General features: G+C 40.8%; 1 protein-coding gene across 1 annotated transcript in view; it reads right to left on the bottom strand.

Annotated features, from left to right (window-relative positions):
- Nucleotides 1-3,373: 3,373 nt before the first annotated feature.
- The window catches only part of slc12a5a (solute carrier family 12 member 5a), a 174,291-nt gene continuing 157,210 nt past the window's right edge, over nt 3,374-20,454 (bottom strand). Inside the window, 18 exon segments of the mRNA XM_049023739.1 lie at nt 3,374-7,103; nt 7,477-7,489; nt 7,491-7,611; nt 8,166-8,180; nt 10,089-10,273; nt 10,848-10,973; nt 11,094-11,201; nt 12,012-12,143; nt 13,870-14,039; nt 14,139-14,334; nt 14,445-14,613; nt 14,979-15,083; nt 15,684-15,803; nt 16,389-16,487; nt 16,774-16,892; nt 17,265-17,439; nt 18,098-18,155; nt 18,641-18,739. Coding sequence (XP_048879696.1) covers nt 7,012-7,103; nt 7,477-7,489; nt 7,491-7,611; nt 8,166-8,180; nt 10,089-10,273; nt 10,848-10,973; nt 11,094-11,201; nt 12,012-12,143; nt 13,870-14,039; nt 14,139-14,334; nt 14,445-14,613; nt 14,979-15,083; nt 15,684-15,803; nt 16,389-16,487; nt 16,774-16,892; nt 17,265-17,439; nt 18,098-18,155; nt 18,641-18,739 — 2,102 coding nt within the window. The 3' untranslated portion in view covers nt 3,374-7,011.

Below are 20,454 nucleotides of genomic sequence, written 5' to 3'. Positions count from 1 at the left end.
TATTTTGTCTTTTTTTTTTAAGACATTTTTGCACTTGTCCAAAATGGAGACCTGCTTCGTTATGTGGAAAAGTGAAGGATACAAGTCATCCCTTTGTTATTAAAGAGGATTGGCTTTGCGTTCGGATCCAGCTGCTTTCTGCTGCTGTCCTAATGAACAACTTTTAATATGACGTTTTGTAAGGAACTTGTTATTCATAAATCCGTTGGTCTTTGTGTGTTAACATGCCTCAATCGATCCAATATCTGCACTTCATTTAGAGTTTAAAACATTTTGAGAATATGGAAAACCACATTGGATTTTTTTCTGAAATAGCAATTTTGTTTCAGGTCTTTATGGTATCTATTTCTAGGTGAACAAAAGACTTGTAGATCATTTTAAATGCTGAGGAACTCAATTCCTCTTTTGGTCCTCAGGTTTCATGTGTGTGCAGGTTTCCTTCTTGCATGAGCAGTGTGCCTTTTAGTCCCTGATTGATCTCTCGGTTTTTCTCCATCGATTTCTTATTGTTTTGAAGAAAGCCGGGGGACCTTCACGGTCGCTGGTCTACCCCTATCAGGGTCGGGGATCTTGTATCTGTATGATGAATAGTAAAGAAATGCTTAGATTTACACATTATTTAGCAGGTATGAGAATTCACAGGGAAGCATAGCGTGAGAGTAAAGAAGGAAAGTTTGATCTAATTTACGTGTATTTTTAGCCTAGAATGCCTTTTTGTTGGTTTATGTTTGTTTCTGCACAAGGGATGTGCTGTTGCACACAACTGCTCTTAACTTGGTATAATGGACCTGATGTTTCTTTAGGGAACTGCAAGTGATCTATCAGCAACAAAGAGGAAACTAGTCTTATGCGGTCAGAGATTTGTCAATATCTAAATCTAGTGTCTAGTGGATCAATTAAAATTCTTTGCTGGAACCATTTTGTCATGAAAATTTTTGACTGCCAATTTGTGTGCAGAGTTTTGCAATGCCATATGTATAACTGCCATGTATTATTATGCAAGTAATTTGAAAGGAGGAACTCATGAGCAAAGCTGTAATAAAATTTATTTAGTTTATTGCATTTTCTGCTGACAAATCTATAAAATGTTACAGGAACGCCAGAAGCCATAGATATAGAAGCATTTGAAATTTAAGATAAACCTACAGTTTGCGTTAAATTTTCAATATATCGAACACAGGATACGTCTATCTCTTTAAATTATTCAACCTACAACTGACACAAAAAATAAACATCTAAGCCAGCTAAGTTTTTTTTTTTTTTTTTTATGTACATGTCCCCCCACTCACCCCCCCCCCCCCCCCCCCCAGCCCATCACCGTTTCAGCGTTTACAGGTGCACACATACACATACAACTGAAAACACAGGAACAAATAACATACCTACAGTAATACGTCTATTTGGGGAAATAACGTAAAAAGTGAATGCTGAACACCGAAACACAAAGTGATTAAGATATATATCTTCTTTTTTTTTTTTAGGTCTACATCCATCCATATTAAGACATTCGTACAAAATATATTACAAATTTCCAGTGGATTAAAAATGAAGACCAAATTCAGTATTAGCTTCTTCGTGGGGTGCTTTACTCTGTCTTTTAAATGTAGGCTCACTCCTCATTTCATTCTACACTTCAAATGTTTGTAAACTATGTTGTTTGGGAAAATGCGGATTTAATCGTCTGCCGATCCAGTAGGTATAATAACACCTTTGTAGACAAGAATAGACACAAGCGGGAAAACTACACATCCTGCTTTAATATTAGGCCCATTTTACTTGATACATTTATATTGATATCGACATACCACATAAATAAAACCTCTTTCACAGTGTTAAAAAACATCAAAAATTGTTTTCATGTTGTTTCCCTTTTTTGTGTTTGTTTTACTTATATATTGATAACTTCTTTCTATCGTAATTATCAACGCTTCCAAAACTCCAGGTTTTCCATTGGGTATTCAAGGCAAAACCCATGCACAAAGAAATATAAGAATTACATAACTATTACGCAATATCCCTATCGGATCAATACATTTCTTTCTGATTCTGATGTTGAGCTGCAATAACCTGTATATTTTTAATCCACTGGAGTATGTGACTTTTCAACACAGGTACAATACTGTTAAACATAAACATAACAAAAATACTTTGGTAATCAGTTTATCTTCAGTTAATATAATCTTTTGAATAATGAAAACAAACTACTTCCATATATATATATTGTTTTATTTAACAAAAAACAAGCCTGTAGCTGACATATTGATAAATGATTCCACTGATTGACCAGTTTTTTATATATATATATATTTTTTAAAAAGTGCTCACAATTACAAGCCTGTATTGTAGCTAAATCAACAAGTGAAAAATAAAATACAGAATGTGGATAAAGACAGTAATAAGAGTAACATACACCTAATTAATCAGAAGCATGCATCATGTGACACAAACGAAGGGGCCTGGCACTGTGCTGGAGCTACACTAGGGGGCCTCCTGTGCCCTCTTATGGCAGCTTAGCCAACCGGGGGCAGGAATGCAAAGTGGGTATCTAGTGGACCAGATCTCCCTGGTCTTGATTACCTTTCCAAGTGGAACCAGGCAGCAAGCATAACACTACAGCCCTTACCACAATTGACTTTGATGGTCTGTCCCCTGCCCATAGATAAAAGGGAGGATGCTGAGATAGTGTCCCATTGCAGATATTTGGAGATGGGAGGCTACTGTGCTACAAGGGTAGGGAGGACGGGCTGCGGGGTCAGTGGACACAGTTCCAGCAAAGGCCAGGCCCATTCTGGAAGCGCTCATTTATAGTCTTTGATCAATATTTAAGAATTATACTGCAACCACATGTGAATACAGTGCAGAGAGATCAGGGGTGGGTTTCTGGAGGGTTGTGAGATGCTTGTGACAGGTGGTTCACAACACAGCTAATGACATGTAATGTTACAAGTACATGACTTTGAAGTGTGCCTTTTTGTATCTGTCATTTGCACAGGAAATGTGATCATGGAAAACAACTCCTGTCATTACAAGCCCCGTCTTTCATCTCAAGCACCCCTTTGTTACAGGAGTTAAAATAATAGGTTTTGCACTTAATAAGGAATTGCACATGTGTCTTTTTTTCCCCCCAAGTTCATGGTCACAGCCTGCATTATGAACTGCGACCACTAGGGGGAGATTACGGCTAAGATAACTATTTAAATGAAAGACACAAAAGGGGACGCTTTTGCTTATTCCCGCCTCATAAATGTATAGTTCTTTATCTACAAAAAAGTTAAGCCCTGTATAAAGTGCTTTTCGGTGTGTCTCACAGCCATCACTGAGGAGATTTTTTTTTTATTTCTAAAAAAGCATGAGGCTTTCAGAGCACGGCAGGAACATTCCGTCAGTTCTGTTTATTAATGTAACCACAATGATAGATATTCATATTTCATACAGTACAGTTTCATACAACACGTCTCTTTCTAGACAAAATTAAAAAAAAGAAAATACTTGCACTCAAGCAATAAAATAACGTCCTAAGGATACATTTACAATAATAAAACAAAGAAGGTCAAATTTGCTCTAATATCCTACTTCTGCTGCATTATATACAAAGCCTGACTGGTGAAATTTTCAGGAGCATTCACTGCCCTTCTTACAGTAGTCATTCACCTCTGTTACATTATGTAAATAACATTAAGACAGGACTGAATACAATACTGTGATCACGCTTTTCCTAAGTCCCCACAAGGACACCGGCCAGCAGTAATGCGCCACGCAGGCATCCCTCTCTCCATGCTTTCCTGTCTTACACTTAAATTTGCCACATCAAAGGAACCACAGAAACAAGCACAGCCACAAATACCATGCAAAAGGGAATTGTAAAACACTAACTAAGCAAGTTCATTGTCTTTTTTCCCTCCAACCACCAAGTAATCTAGCAATAATTGTGAGTAGCATTTAATGTCAGGTAGTACTTCATTAAAAATGTGATGACGTTTGATGTAGATGAAACACAGGTTTCTGGCAAAGTGTGTCTTGCGTTTGCATTGGCCTGAATTGGAAAGAAAAGCTTAGTGCAGACTACAAATTTCCTGTTGTCTTTCAGTTTCATTAAATTTGATATCAGATATCCACTTCAGGCAAAGGAACTACAGCTCCAGATGCATGTGGGTCAATATTACTGCAGTTTTCTGTTTATCGACTTTAAGCATATGCCGATGGACAAAGAGTGCAAACAGTGTAGCTGTTTAATTGCTAAAATCCAACAACAGCACTCTTCAAGGAGCTTTGAAGCGAAAGCGAAGGGAGTAACTTCAGATGCAACCTAGGAAAGTGAACCACGGCATGGAACAATCGGTCCAGATTTGTGGCAGGGGGACATTCTCACAACTTTAGTTAAAAAATGAAAACACCTTAAATCATTTCACCTTGTGGGGACTTCAGTTGCTCCCTGACTCCAAGGGATAACTTTATATCATAACTTAATACTTGATGTTTCCTTTTGAGGAAAAAGCTCTTATATTTCAAAATCAAACCTGGTTCGGTAAAATTATACACACCACATACATTGATAAGAATCTCTGGGGGAATTTTCTATTTATGCATACTTTATGTATTATATGAATTTCATTATTTATATTAGCAGCATTTGCAACAACAATTTCTTTGTATATGTCTATATTTTCAGCCATGTCCCAGACTTACCCAGCAAACATAAAAGCCCCTTTTTATAACAGCTCTATAAATAATTTCTCCTCATAAAAATTCTTTTATATACTCAGGTATGGGTACGATGCCTCATACTTCCCTTCAGAGTACATAGTTGCGATTGTTCACTAATAATAAATTAATAATATTATATGAAATCTACTCATAAAGGATCTGTATAAAAATAAAACAGGAGATGTGTCCATATTAACCACTTGTACATTCATTTTAAAATAGGAGCACATGTTTCCTATATTCCCAGATGGGCATTCTGGGAAATCTAATTGAAAATTTATCGTTAATAGTAACTGCTATTTGTGCCAAAGATTTTATAATTTAAATAACTTTTAACTAAACTATTAGTTATTTGAACAAGTACTGAAAGCTTTTCCATATGTTTGGTAATACACCCCTAGCTTCCTCACATATAGCATAATCACATAATTCAGTGTTTGATTCCGATATGCCAATTGACATTTGTTGCATATTATTAGGGTAAATATATTAAAATAATTTTTATATGGCTCAACAGACAGGACTATGTTTGGCAATATACTCCCAATAAATAAATAAATACATGAATAAATAAATAGATAAATGTTTATCTTAAAAAATATATTAATGGTCAGTTATCTATAGTTGCTAATAGTTATTGTTCAAGATATATTTATATAGACTTTATAAACTTTTATAGAATTAACTTTTGTATAAATGTTTTTTTGTATAGCTGGTGTCTTTATACACATTGCAAATATAGTGCGATTAGTCACTGCTGGATTTTCTGCAGGAGACGTGTTCAATGTGCCACCTAATTCACGTGAAGTATTTTCATTTGCACAGTGGAGCAATCACTCAGTGCACAGTGTATAACCATTCAGATGTGTCAAAGATACCGTAACATTTACTATAGTGAGAAGAACAAAGTCGCTTCGAAACACTGCATGTCCTTGAAGCTCTTAGTCACAAAAATACTACATTGATATTTAATAACTATGCATCTGAGTTTGTACACTATTTACAGAAATCCGCAAATGGGGTCAGGGGTGAATGCATCTCACAGAAATGTTGACATCAGGATTGCACACTTTCTTGCTCCTGCTTCTGACCTTCACAGGGGTTTGCAAGAATGCCGTCTTGCTGTACGATGGCGTGTCCCTTTCCCAGGCTTTTTTGGCACTGGATTTACTGGTGCTCAGCTTCATGGCCTTTGAGGTCTGCGCAATTTAAAGTACAGGTATAGCTCCGAGAATGAAAGTAAAACACAGTCAGGGCATATCTCTGGCTGCCATCTAATGTGCAGCGTTCAAGGATGAATCTTAGAGACCGGAACCGGGCAGGACACTCCTTGGGCACCTCCTGACATGTCCACTCTGACCCGCTTCATGGAACCTCTTGACAGTAGGGTTGACCATGGCACATAAGCTGCCAATGGGACGACTCGCCATTCCCCTAAGAGGAAACCTCATATATGGCAGTGACTCTTCTGCTCTTTCACTGTCTGCACCAGTTGGTCGCAATGGCTCCCCCTCCCACAGCAACTGAGACTGGGGGTAGCGGGAAGGTGTAGGGGAAGTTACGGTGTGTTTTCTTCGAATTACGAATCATTTGTGGATAGCTGGACTCCACCACAGGCATTTTACAGGAAGACAACCACATAACGGATGACAAAGACTCTTCACTTCCCTAAAGCCATTATAATCCACAAATCCTTCTCAACGCTCCTGAAATGTCTGCCGAAAATGCCTCTTTTAATATCAAACCTAAATCGACCGAAATATTGGGGGGAAAATTTTCCCCATGATCTCAAACTCCCACTGACCCCCTTCCACAAATACCAGTCTGAGTGGCAGGGCAGGTAGAGCGATGAGGAGACAAGTACATACCTCCCGGCTGTGTCTAGAGCAACAGTGTAGGTATTTGGCAGCTGAATGGCAGAGGACTGGCTGGCATCTGTGATATGTGCTGATGTATTATGTGAGGACTAGACAGCTGGTAAACAGGCAAGCCGAAGCCTCATTAATCAGCCACAGGAGAAGTGAGAGACAGGGCCAGTGGCACCTCAGCTGTCAGCTGCTTATGACATTGTACAGTGAGTTACATCTAAGGAGACCAAATGGGAAGTGGATGGTGGAAATCAGTGAGAGAAGAAACGTGTTGGGTAAGAAGGTGAATTGTGTCACATCGTATTGGGGTGAACAGCGATGTAGGGCTAGCGTCTGGGCTATTGCTATCGAATGGGTCAGCTAGCGATGGGTCAGTCTGTGGAGAGGTAGCAATGAAGAGGAGAGAAGGGGGCGGGATGTGGAATGCTGGGCCGATCTCTCAGGAGTAAATAGTGATGACCTCACGTCCTCCACCACGCACAAGGAGGACCCGATTGAGACCTTCAGTCAAGACCTCTAGGAACTCCATGTCTAAGATAGCTTGAATTAAGGTACCAACATAAAAAGAACAGATTTTTTTTAATGAATAACTTATAATCTATGGTCTAAAATTCAGGCTCAAGTATAAAGTTGTACTGGTAAAAAAATTGAATTAGCTAAAATTTTAAAAATCAAATAAAATAATTGCAGATTTATAAATCAAGTAAAATAGGCAGAGGGATGACTTTTGTAGGACTAAATATATGTTTAGGGAAATATATACGTAATTACAAGAAGTTGGAAATTTAAGGCTGGCATGTTTTTCTTTCTGAATATTGCATAATATTCTCTTTGATCATTGTAATGTTCAATTGTTTTGCAAACGGAAGCATGCATGCCGTCACAGTCTTCCTGAAAAGGATACAGTTTTCATCACCAGTCCGGTTTTTTGGGTGGCCCTGGCATGTTTAGGAGGACCAGTTTGGCCTCTTGGGACTTCTTAATGATGACTCCATTCAGCTTCAGAGCTGTGTGCATGCGTCTCACATTGGACTGGTTTCTAATGGAGCAAATGGGAAAATTACTATATATATTTTTTTTTTAAATGATGTTTATGTATTCTCCTTACTGAAATTAATGTGTGGCATCAGCATTTGAAACTGTTGACTCGTTGTAGTCTAACGTTTTTCAGTCTAAAGCTGAAAGATTTAGAGTATTACGAGGTTCTGGTATGACTGTGGCTTTGTGATAACATACAGAAGAGGCTTCCAACCTCGATTAAACCAGCGACCCGTAAATGAAAACAGGCCAGAGTGCTGGACCCCTACCACTAGGGGGCGACGGAGGGGCATGGATACCCTGGCAGAATCAGCGGGCGACTCGTATGTAATCACATAAGTAACTAAGAAATAACAAGGATCCCCCCCGAATATTCTTTGTAAACCAGATAGTCATAGAAACATTTCCCTCAATTTAAAAAATGTTTTTGTGGACTCCCTGCCATTTCTCTGTGTACCTCCAGGGGGCCGCAGCCCCCAGACTGAAAACCCCTAACATTCCCTTAATTGTGTTGATGTCAACAAATGTCTTGAAAAGGCTTAAATAAATACTTACAGGTTCTCCCACTCCCTGTGGCATGACAAGGAGAGAAACACAACCCAGTCAATAATTATAACAAAATAAGATGCCAGGAGTTTCATGTGAAATAGTTCTGGTACCTTTGAACCTTGGGGATGGTTGTATGTCACGCGAAAACCGCATTTATTTCCCAGCTGGAACCAACATCATATTGATAAAGTTGCATTTCCCAGGTACTGTACATCTACGTTTGGAGTTTATAATTGAGCACAATGAGAGTCTTGACTGATACAGGCTGCAATTTCATCCAAAAGACTATGCAGTTGACAGCTAATACTACATACTGAATACATCTACACAAATACTGAATACATCTACACAAATACTGAACATATACACGCATATGCAGTACTGTACAAAAGTCTTAGGCAGTCCAAAGAAATGTTTAGAGTTGTTTATCTGGATAGCAATTGTACTTTGGCTTAGAACAAAAAACAGAATTTAACATTAGAGCATGTGCAAATAAAGAGTAACGTAATAAAAACTAGTAAAAATTTCTTCTGTTTTCTAAAAAGTTACTGATATCTAGTTGGATGGCTAAATGAACACCGCTTCTCAGGGGCACCTCAGCCATTCCATGATTTTGTTAAAATTCACCAACAGCTCAGTTAAATAATTAAATATATTGGTTTAAAAAGTCCGTGACTGATTGACCAGTTGTATGAGGTGTGCTAGTGGCCAAGTCAAAAAATACATGGCTGCGCTGGACGGTCGCTGCAAATGCTAGGAAGATTTTAGCAGAGGTTCTGAAACGGCTAAGCTGACACACTTTGACAGGCATAATATCATAGTTTTACACCAACACGAGGGTAATCTAAACATCATTATCTTTGCCTACCTAAGACTTTTGCACAGTACTGTACATAAACACATGGTCGTCTTAATGGGATCAAACGTCAAACCTGCCCTTATTTGTTATAACTCTGGGACACTGTGTCAGTTTTGGGGCAATCAGTCTCATAATGTATTCACTTTTAGTTTATCACCCATACAATGAGGGTTTGAAACAGATCCATCAAATGGTTCTTGAGTTATCGGCAGTGGTGGGCACCGCTAACTGAAAAGTTAGCTCTGATAACCGCGAATCCATTAACTCCAAAGTTTAATTCAATAACACTAAACCGATAAGCCACAAAAAAAAAGAAAATGTCAGAAAGTAAAGTTAACTGCTAACTGGTAACTTTTATTATATGCATTAAGCTTTGGACTGGTTTTTGGCTCAGAAACCCTTAAGACATAGCTGGTGGTTTTTGGCCCTGAAACCCTTAAAAACATACATAGAGAGCCAAAAAAACTTTAAATTTTAACACTGGAGTTCCATCTATTGGACTAGAGTGATTACCAGGGGATATTTAGGACTCACCCAAATGGGTATCGTTGGATTCTGTAGTGTCTTTGGAATAAATCTGCACTGAAGTTTTTTCTATGATATTCCATTCCGAGATACAAGTGTTTTTGTTAGAGAAGCCCTATTTTGCAACTGGCCCATGCTGACATTGACAAAGAAGCTGCTTGGGGACTACAAACATGGCACCATTTACCAGGATATAGGAAGGAGAGTCTCAGCTCTTTCACTGAGAGTAGGCAGACCGCAGTAGGACAGGAAGTTAAGGCCTGACTGCCAGAGTAGGCAGACCACAGTAGGACAGGAAGTTAAGGCCTGACTGCCAGAGTAGGCAGACCGCAGTAGGACAGGAAGTTAAGGCCTGACTGCCAGAGTAGGCAGACCACAGTAGGACAGGAAGTTAAGGCCTGACTGCCAGAGTAGGCAGACCACAGTAGGACAGGAAGTTAAGGCCTGACTGCCAGAGCAGGCAGACCACAGTAGGACAGGAAGTTAAGGCCTGACTGCCAGAGTAGGCAGAACAAAATAGCACCGGAAGTTAAGGCCTGACTCACGGCTTCATGTTGAATATATCCTTGATGCCTTCTGGGGTACCAGCTCCGGGTGGCTTTCCTTTGTCACCATCGAACTTCTCTGTCCACGTCATGTGGACCTTGTCCCCGGGGGTCTCAACACTCTCGGTGGGTGACTGAAGGCTGGTTGGGGTTGCTGCGGTATTTTTGTCGTGGATGAGCTGCACCTGTTGAGGTCAGGGTACATCAACAGACTGAGACGGTGGGATGAGGCAGATTGCAATGGCTGGGGGTGTGTGGGGGGCGGTTAGAGGTTGGGGGACTGTTAGAGGGACGCCTTTTTCACTTCATGAGACTTCATGCCATATGCTAACTTTTGACCCTCCTGTCACAGTGTTTATAAGCTGAAACTAACCACGGTTTCACTGGATGAAACAATAACACAGACTGATTAATGGCCTGAAAACTGTGACCTAGGCACTAAATAGTTATTGTTATCCATTATTTAATTTGATTTCCATTAATGCTTTGAGTAATGCTTACATGTAATGTCTAGTATCTTTCCCTTTTTGACAATATACAAGTACATCCCTCTAGACAACTAGTCAACCAAAAGAACAGAATGTGAATGACATTTTTAAATTCAAAATAGTAAAAGAGATGTACTGAAGTACATAGAGTGAATATTATTAAAAATTGGATGAACACGGCAAGTGGGAGAGGAAGAGAAGAGACGGGTTATGTAAGAGGTGCAGGGATTCACAGAGGAGGCACCATAACGGCATTGTGAGGATGCCGTACCTCCTCCTCGGGCTTCTCCTGCTCACTGCTGCTGGGCTGCTCCTCGGTCACGCTCAGCTGCGTGCTCACAGCACTGGGGTTTTTGCGACGGATGGAGCCCCGGGAGGAGTCCGTGATGCTCTGTATCTGTGAGCGGCAACGATGAGATGAGAGTCGGAAGCCTCAAACATCAAGGCCGAGGCAACAAGAATGTGGTAAAAATACAAAAAAGAAACAGAGAGCAACAGACTGGTATATATTTCTTACTTCGCGTTCACGCTCGTTCTTGGTGAGATTAATCTGCTTGAGGATTTGGGATCGCTGCTCCATCACTAAGGTCTTCTCGTAGGTGTAGGCCGAGATATCGCTGTCATGCTGAAAATATAGAAACAGTGCAGTAGGCTAGACAGGAAGTGCTTAACTGGAGCCTAAAGATCAGTGTTCACAGTGAACCCCAAGATCTCTTCGGAGAAAGTGCCCCAGTAGTCTTTTCACTTACCTGTAGTGATGTGGCTTTGAAGTGTACAGCACTTTGGTGAACATGCAGTGTTCTTGAAATGCGTGTTACAAATAAAATTTTACTTGCTTACTTACTTACTCAGAAGCAAGAATGATAACGGTATAACAGAGGAAGTGAATAAGTAACCTGTAATTGTAAGGTTTCACGCTTCTTACTTATTATATATACTCAATATTTCATATTATGTGATGATACTGAAAGCCTAAATATACATCATATCTCTTTTATAATCCATCATTGGGTTCCCAAAGAAGATAATAAATTGGATACAATAACGATTTCGCCAAAAATGAATGATCGTCAGAAGACTGGTCATTTCCCTTTAGTGTCCCTAAGTGGTCATCACATTCAGTTAAAGCTTTTATTTGCATTTAACTCTCAGATGATATCACTGAATCTGCAGTATCATAGGAATAGCTTTTTAAATGATTTCCTAAGCTTTCCAGGTGTTTGACAGTTGGATCTCTTGTCAGACATCAGTGCCACGGCAGTGTGTTTGACATGTGTAAATAAGCAAATTTTCAACTCCTGGAACAAGTAATGGGGCACAAGTATGCAGTTTAAGAGATAAAGGCAGCAGGAAGTTCCCGAAGCCGGTGTCCTTGTAAAATTCAGCTTTTTCTTTGAACGTCAGAGAGTTGAAGTTCTCTCCACAATGGCCTCACCATCTCCACAACTTCAACCTCGGCGTCGATACGCAGGTGGTACAGGAAGGTGGTCAGGTCTTTCTTCATCTGAATGCTGTTGTCATCCATCTGGGCCACAGTGAAGATGCGCATCTTGCACTTCCTCCACACCTAGAGAGGGACAGACATTGATCACATGTCAGTGGTGCATTCTGGGCCACCACACTCCAGGTATACAGTACCAGGTATACCGTGTTCATGGGGCCACTCCTCTTCATTATTACTGAAATACCATTTCATGCTTTTCTTAAAGCTTTCTGTGTGTTTTACTTCGTCCAAATAGTACACATAGTATACATAGTATACATGTAACCTATCCATATTATTGTTGTAAGGAATGGCAATAAAAGAAGAATATCCATGTACATATTCTCTGGATAAACTCAGACAATTGAATCTGTAGACAATTGAATCTATTAACAAAGTGTATTTATGTATATTTTAGTTAATGTTTTTTTGCAGACTTGTATGAAGGTAAGATTATAGGGAAAAACACATTGGTTATATTTAGGTGTACAAATGCATTTTTAAGAGATGATAATGTACCAAGAGAGAACATTCTTTCCTTTATTTTATATTTTATTTCCTGAACAACATAACATTAGAGGCAACCATTTAAATGATGGATTATTACCAACCCTGCAGCATTATGCGCAATTTTATCAGATGCACTTTTAGGTCCCCCAGAAAGAGGCAAATTAAACTGCTTTACAGGCAAGCCATAACTCTTCAGCTTGGGAACACTCTGTAATATGATGTTGGTATTATTTATTTTTTTCTCCCCTCCCATACAGGGTGCACCTCCTGGGATGGGCTCCAACCCCCAACCCTCCCCGACCCCATAACCCTGACCAGGATAACTGCTCGGAAGATGGATGGATAGTGCTTTTTAAGTATTACCTAATGCTGTTTTTTGGTAAATGACTGTATATATGACAAATACCAGAGAGTGAAGCTCTGCAGCCTTACGTTACTAAAACTGTGGGTAGGGGGCGCTGTTAGAAAATATGAATCCACTGGCAAAATGTCACCTTGGGTCCCACCCTATTTTACATACTATTTTTCATTTTTCAAGGGCCCCTGTCAAGTGCTGGGTGCGCTGCCTCTGTCATACCCATGCATGCCCCCTCAACGCCTTTATCTGAGTTGGGGGGTGAGTATCTTCCCACGTCTTACTGCTTTATCTCCATGTACTTCAGCTTCTTAGCACAGTCCAAAAAATGTTGTGTTTTAGGTGTAGAGCCTGGTGTGAATCAGGGAAGCTAAGAACTGTTACATCCTGAGTTTCCCGTGACAAGCAGGTCTCAGCAGAGGCATCAGACTAACCTTACCACCTATACTGGCCCGCAGTGTTAAAGGACAGCGCAGACAGCAGCAATGACACTATTTCAGACTGTGCAGAAGGCAATGGGAAACCCCTGCAGGACCTTACCCAGAAAGCCTTATGGAGAAGCACAATGGCACCTCATAAAAATAACTATTAGGTAAATTGGTGGCTCGAAATCTCCCATATCGTGCAATTGTGCATGAAAATGTGTAGTATGGTATTGATGGGAACAGCCTCCTGCCCTGTGCTTCCTGGAATAGGCTCCAGACTCACTGTAGTCTTCTACTGGATAAGTGGTATGGAAAGTAGACAGCTATGTATGCATGTATGTATGTATGTATATTCAATAATGTGCTTTTCAGAAACTCCAAAGACTGCTGTTAGCATATACAAGCTTTTTCATCATTTCAGCTGTAAACACCCTGACGACTGGCCACCCACACTCACAGTCAATCGCTAAAACTGAGAAATACTCAGCAAAGGCTGTGGGATGACCGGCCTGGTCGATACCTTGTGCTGGCGCAGTAAGAAGGGCAGCAGCATCAGCATTCCCCCGTCGTGGACAATCCACCAGACGTCGATGCTCCCCTCGGTGAAGCGCTCTCCATTGGATGGGAAAGCAGCAATGTTTTTGGGTACCAGGAGGGCCAGGTGGGCAGCCGTGGTCTCTCTCACGAGCTCTGCAGTAGACAAAGGAAGCTGTCAGTGTTTAAAATGAACATTGTGAATCATGTGTAGCTTGGGCCACGCCCCCTCCATCCCACATGCTTTTCACCCACCAATGAAATTCCTCCAATTCTGATGATCCTCAACCTGTTTCCAGTTCCGTGGCCAGCTCACCAGCACAGTGTTGTGCTGTAGACCGCCCAACCCTCCAGCTTGGATGAGGTGGGATGTGGCGTCGCGGATGTTCGACGAGATGACCACCTGGGAAAAGCCCTTCACCTTTTCTGTCTCCATCAGCTTTCGCAGGGACTAAATGTAACATGGAGTTGTTATTATAACGACCAAGCAAACAGGGAAAAGCACTTTTGGAAGCCGCCCCATCCAGGCGGAGTGCAAATAGGAGTGTCCAGGTGTCTGACCTGCTCCGCACGCTGGGCCTGGGGGTGGTTGTTGAGGAAGGTGCCCTCCAGTGCTGCACCCACAATGGTCAGGCCTTTACCTGCCTTCAGCTGATTAGTTAGCGAAAGTAGGCGGGGCTGTTCCACGGCCTGCTCCGCATCTAAGCTGGTCAACACCAGCAGCTGCGGCCTAGCAGTGAGAGGAATGAATCATGAGATCACAAATCCTGAATGGTGATAAAATAACGCAATGGAAATTTTAATATCTACTCAACTTATAACTGCTTATCCTGGTCAGGGCTGGTAGAAGATAGCCAGAGAAGCATACAAATCCCACATACATGGGGGGGGGGGGGGGGGGGGGGAGGGGGTGAGGCAGCAGTGCTGTTCAATGCCAACATGCTGCCCTAATTTAAATATCCCCTTGAATTAGTTTGTTTTAATCACATGCAAATTCTTTGCTGCTTGCAGTTTAGGAATGTGTCATTACTGCGATGTTTGGTTCTCATGTTGCTGCTGAGTGACGACAGTGGACACATCTGGCCTGGATCTCACCTCCAGTTCTTGGTGTGCGGAGGACCTTCCTCCAGCCGCATGAGTGCGAAACGTGCCGCGCTGAGCGAGATACCCCGAATACCGTCACCCCACTCCTTCTCCGCACTGGAAGATGGAAAACACAAGAAAAATGACGTTATTGAATTTTAACTGCGGCGCTGAATAGGACATGTTGTTTCAGGAAATGGACTGACGGATCTTAACACAAATGTGAAAATAACCAGTAACAGACCAGAAAGTAAAAATGAGACGGACAGCTTGACATAATGGAACATTTATGTAAAAGCAGACTATTCCTCAATTTTAACAGTAAATCTGCATTTTAAATAAAAAGCCTAAAAAATAATCAAATTAGATACATATAAAAGAAAACAGAGATTTACTCTTTTTACACTTTTTTATTCAAGAAATTGAACTTCTGATCAAAAGTTGCTGGTTCAAAACTGAAGACCACTGCTTTACACCACTGTAGAAGTACAAACATGAATGTATTAAATATCCAACAGTATATTGCCAAAACAATAATAACCCATCCATCTTCTAACTTCGCATCCTAGTCAGGGTCATGAGGACAAACAAACAGAAAAACAAACAAACAAACAAATAACAATAATAATAAGCATTTGAGTATTGGCTTAGCATATGAGTTCACGGGGCACATCCTGTTTATGAAATTATTTTCTCTGCTGTTGGCAATTCACTTACCCACGGAACTCAATGTACTTGTAGATGCAGCTAGCGATCACCATGGCGACGATGGCATAGTACCAAGAGCAGATGAACATAAGTGATAGACATAAGCTCATTCCCAGGAAAGACAGGGCCCTGGAGGGTGAAAGCAGCACTCAGGACAGGTATCTGGGCGTAGGGCTCACCGCACACCTAGGCATAGTTCATCTGTCTGATTCTACAGCCGCCTCTTCACCTCCCATACCCTTAAAATGTCCCTAAATGTTACCCTGTTACTATGTTTTCCCTAACAATCACAATTCCTATCACAGTTTCCTTGCATTATTTTAAGAAGCAGTAGTTCATAAGGATATAACTGTCTCATAATGAAATACACGACATAAAATTATAGATATTTCCAGCAAATGTCTTAGGTGGCCTCCGAATGATGCTGTACAGGATAACACCGTCCCTGCCTGCATTCTCCACCATTTGTGACCCTGGTATGTATCAACACCAGATCAGAACAAAAACAAACAGGAAACAATAGGCACAGTATGTAGAGGACCGTCACTAAACCTTTTAGTAAAAATATTTTACTTTTCCCATTTTTATTGCACCTTTCCCACTGTTTTCATCCTTTTTTCTTTGTCTTCCTTTTTTGTGTAAATATGTATGGTAGGTGCTTTAGTATTTAATAATAACAAATAAGTGGCACTCATGAGTAGCTATGGGACTCACCAGTGATAGAACTTGAAGCGTGGCCTCCAATTTGGGGTACGCAGAAGAGTTTGCAAGGCACACGCCAGGTTGACAAACATGTAGCACATCAAAAAGAACCTGTGGGAAGAACCAGCAGCCAATCTAAACACAAAGACGCCATAAAAACAATGCTTTCAAATAAAAACAAAAGATCAATCCATAATAATGGATCTTGTTCACTGATGAGGTCCCAATATATGAGGGGGTAACTGCTCGGGTGTACATTACTGCTATTCAATCATTGTTTTGACAGCCTACGTCAAAAATCATTTTCTTGACGCACTCTGCTTGGATGCAAGTACTGCTAGCTGCCACAACAATGTGTTTCGCTGACGGCAGAGGGGTTTCATATAAGGAAACTTACATGGAGAGGATCGGTGCAACGGCATCAAGGGAGGCGATGAGGATGCCGCTCTCGCAGATGCAAGCAGTGAGCAGCAAGGCCCAGGTGGGCTCGCCGTTGGCCTTGCCATGACCGAACACCTACAGAAAGCACTAGGATGTTAGCAGGTGATCATACGAATGGGTGACGGCTGAGGCTCTCTCGATCGCTCTGTCTATGTCTCACTTGTTGGTGACTTTGGCTCTTCAATACAGGCTCATAAATCAGTGCCTCAAGCCAGCGGGGATGAGCAGCATGTGTAGCTGCAATTATTTTTGATTTTCACCTAGGAAAGGGACAGGCTGGCAGTGCACTGCGTGGTGGTGACTGATGACCCTAGAATGCATGCGATCTATCAGGTCTAATGTGGTTTTTGCAGCCTCCTGTGATAATACCTCCTAATACCCTGCTGAGCTGAGACCACTGTAATGTGGGCTGGGAGTTGGGTGATGGGGCCCTGTGGATTCACTCACCCTGAGGAAGGGCACGATGCCATCGCGGGCGATAGCCTGTAGGAGTCGTGGTGCGCCCGTCAAGCTCTGCAGCCCGGCTCCACAGGTGGAGAAGAACGAGCCGAATACGATGACCCAAGGGGACGGCCAGGCTAGTGTGCCAATCACCAAATTGCCATTGACTGCCTCACCAAACCTGTAAAAGCAATAAGCCGTTGCGCACATAGCCCCAGGGACTAATTCTCCTGTATTTCCTCATGTCTAAGCTCAGCAATAAAAGACTTGCTGCATTTTAAGTGCTTTAAAATTTCAATAAGATTTTCGAAGAATTCCATACCGTTTCCAAAAAATCTGTACGTATTGGACAAAGTTTGTTAAGTTACTCCTGGAAGAAGGTGTCCAGCTCCTCAACTCTCAACATTGGTGATTCGGCATCAAACTAATGGCCGTTTTAATGGAACTTTATTACAACACATAGCATTCATGCCTTTATGTGTTTGTCCTTTTATTCTATATTCATTGTAATGTGTGAATTGTTGCTGTGCTACTCCACATGCTTTTTTAATTGTCCCTTTGGGAGAAATAATGTAATTTGAATTGAATTGAATTGGAGAATTCTCTTTCTCTATTACTGCTTATCCTATTCATGGTCGCCGGGGGTCTGTAGCCAATCCTAGAGGCTACGGGCACAAGGCAGGGAACAACCCAGGACATGGCACCGACTCATCGCAGACTCAACAAGATTTATCTTGATTTAAATATTGAAATGTCCTTAAACTAAGCATTCTGCTGCCTTGATGTAGTGTGTTTGCACAAAAAATAAGGAAATACTGCAAAAGAGATGTACAACTTACTTGTCTCTCAGTACCACTCCTTCAATGCAGGCCCCAAACATGACAACGCTAGACATGTCTACGTGTTACAGTGAAGGCAAACAGATAGAGTGTCACTGTCTGGCAGATTCATCCTACATCACCCTTTGCCCTTTGGTAGGGCAGATTTTCATAGCATAAAGAATAACATTCTAGTATAAGTACACAGATTAGGTTTTATTTGTCTCTGAGACTGATCATACTGTCCTTCTTTCACTATATGTAAGAGGGCCTCATTCTTTCTAACAGTAGAAACTGTTAGATGAAGCATATTTGACCTCCACCCCAGCCAGGTAACTCTGCAGCTCCAGAGTTCATGGAGGAATGAAATGCTCTTTTGTCAAACTTCAGGAGTAGACGACCATTTGCCTTTGATACAGTATTAACTTTATACAGTATCTAAAGCTGGAGCGGTTAAGCAGAATATAGGTCATTGATCAGAAAGAGGTTATGGCTTGATCTTAAACCACCTCTATGAACTGTGCCATTGCACAATTTGGTCTTGTCTCCAAAATAAAAGGATACAGACTGTGGAGGTTGTGGTGATGGCCATTATGGTGCCAATCGGAATTGACTTTTGAGCATCTCTCAGATCCCCTGAACGGTTGGAGCCCGCCATGATACCTGTGATAGACACACAGAACATACATATATATAAATGCAACAATCACTTTTCAATAGCTTGCTCATCTGTGGCAGTATATGGGTCAGTGGACTGGTACTTTGTGCCTGTTATCAGAAGGTTGCCGGGTCAAATTTTGTAGTCAGCAGAGTGATGTCACTGTTGGGCCCAGAAGCAAATCCTTCAACCCCGACTGCTCCGGGAGCTCTCTGTGTCACTTTGGAACTTTCCACATTTATGACTTTCAAATGTTTTTTGAATTGTGTCTGTGCAAAGATTTCCTTTGACTCATTTTGACAGTGTAAATAAAATAAAAAAACAAAATGCAGAGAAACCGAATAGGCAGAATTGTTCTGTGATTTACTGTTATAGTTTGCCTGTGCATTACAGAATAAACATCCAATAATTAGTCTGTAAAAACATTAATTGTTAGGCCAAGGCATTTTGGAAAAGTACTCGAAACCAGTGCACAAAAAAGTGCACTTTAGAATTTGGTTTTTATTGTGTAGACTGAAAAAAGCCTTCCCCGCTTTCGTAAATGTGTTATTCGAACTGCACACAATGACACTGCAATTTGCACAGATAGCTTGGCCCTTTAATAGCACTAGTCTAATTATGAACTTGGTAGAATAATTCAGAAAGAGCCATTAAATGTTTGATGACATTAATCTTTACACCACAGTTTCTACAACGAGATATCTAAAGGCCTGTTCTCAATTTCTTTGCTTTTTAATTAATTTTTTTTTGTATTTCTTGTTAATTGTATTTTATTGTAATTTGACTGTTTTGCTACATTGATTTTTTTAAACATTAATTCAGTTTTCAGTATTGCTTTCTTATCATTATATATAGTACAAAGTACAAAATACAAAATAGTATTTATCTTCTTTTTCGCCTTTAATTTTCCTATTCAGTAACATCATATAAATAAAACGCATACATAATACTAAACTGATTCATTTGGACATGTTTTAAAAATGATCACACTCACACGTATTATTTACTAATTGCATCCTTCTCTGAGACAATGCTTTGTAGATCGGCCTTTGAAGTTTTTGTGGTACATTTGTATGGACAGTAATTTTCAGGTCGTACCACCAGTTTAATAAGCTGCTTGTGCTACATCAAACATGGTGCTTCACTTTCCATTCATCAGATCACAAAATCTTACAGAAGCTCATACGGTTTGTCAAAGAGCTTCTGGAAAACTGCAGCCCTAACTTTATACTAGCTTTTCTCTTCTGTCAATACAACTCCCCCAAAGCCGTCAAACCTGTACATTTCTGAAGAGATTGTGGCTCCATGGTTCTCCTGTGCTACTCACATTGAAATTGTTCCTTTAAAAATGTTTTAACTTCAGTTTAGACAGTTGTCTAAGGGCGTCTGCCAAATCCTGTAAATGTAAATCCTGTAAATGTTGTCGAAAGTGTGCATTTTTTTTTTTAACTTATTGGTTAAGGTCTTGTTTGTCAACGTCCTTTGTAATAGACATCAGGACATCCTGGCAATGTTTCATCTGTTTCACATGATGCTGCAGGAGAAAGGCCAATAGCAGAGGAAACAATTATGTATAGAACCACTGAGGGAGCGTCAGACCTTGGGCTGTCAGATGATGAGGGCAAAGGAGGGCAGGCTGAGACAGGGGAGGCAGCGAGTTCAGATGACGAGGCAGAAGCTGATGATCAGCAAGAAGCAGACCAAGTTCGAACACCCCGTT

This window comes from Brienomyrus brachyistius, chromosome 8, assembly GCF_023856365.1.
Source record: "Brienomyrus brachyistius isolate T26 chromosome 8, BBRACH_0.4, whole genome shotgun sequence".
In the NCBI taxonomy this organism is placed as follows: Eukaryota; Metazoa; Chordata; class Actinopteri; order Osteoglossiformes; family Mormyridae; genus Brienomyrus; species Brienomyrus brachyistius.
Note: the sequence above shows the minus strand (reverse complement) of the source record. Positions and strands in the feature narration are given on the sequence as shown.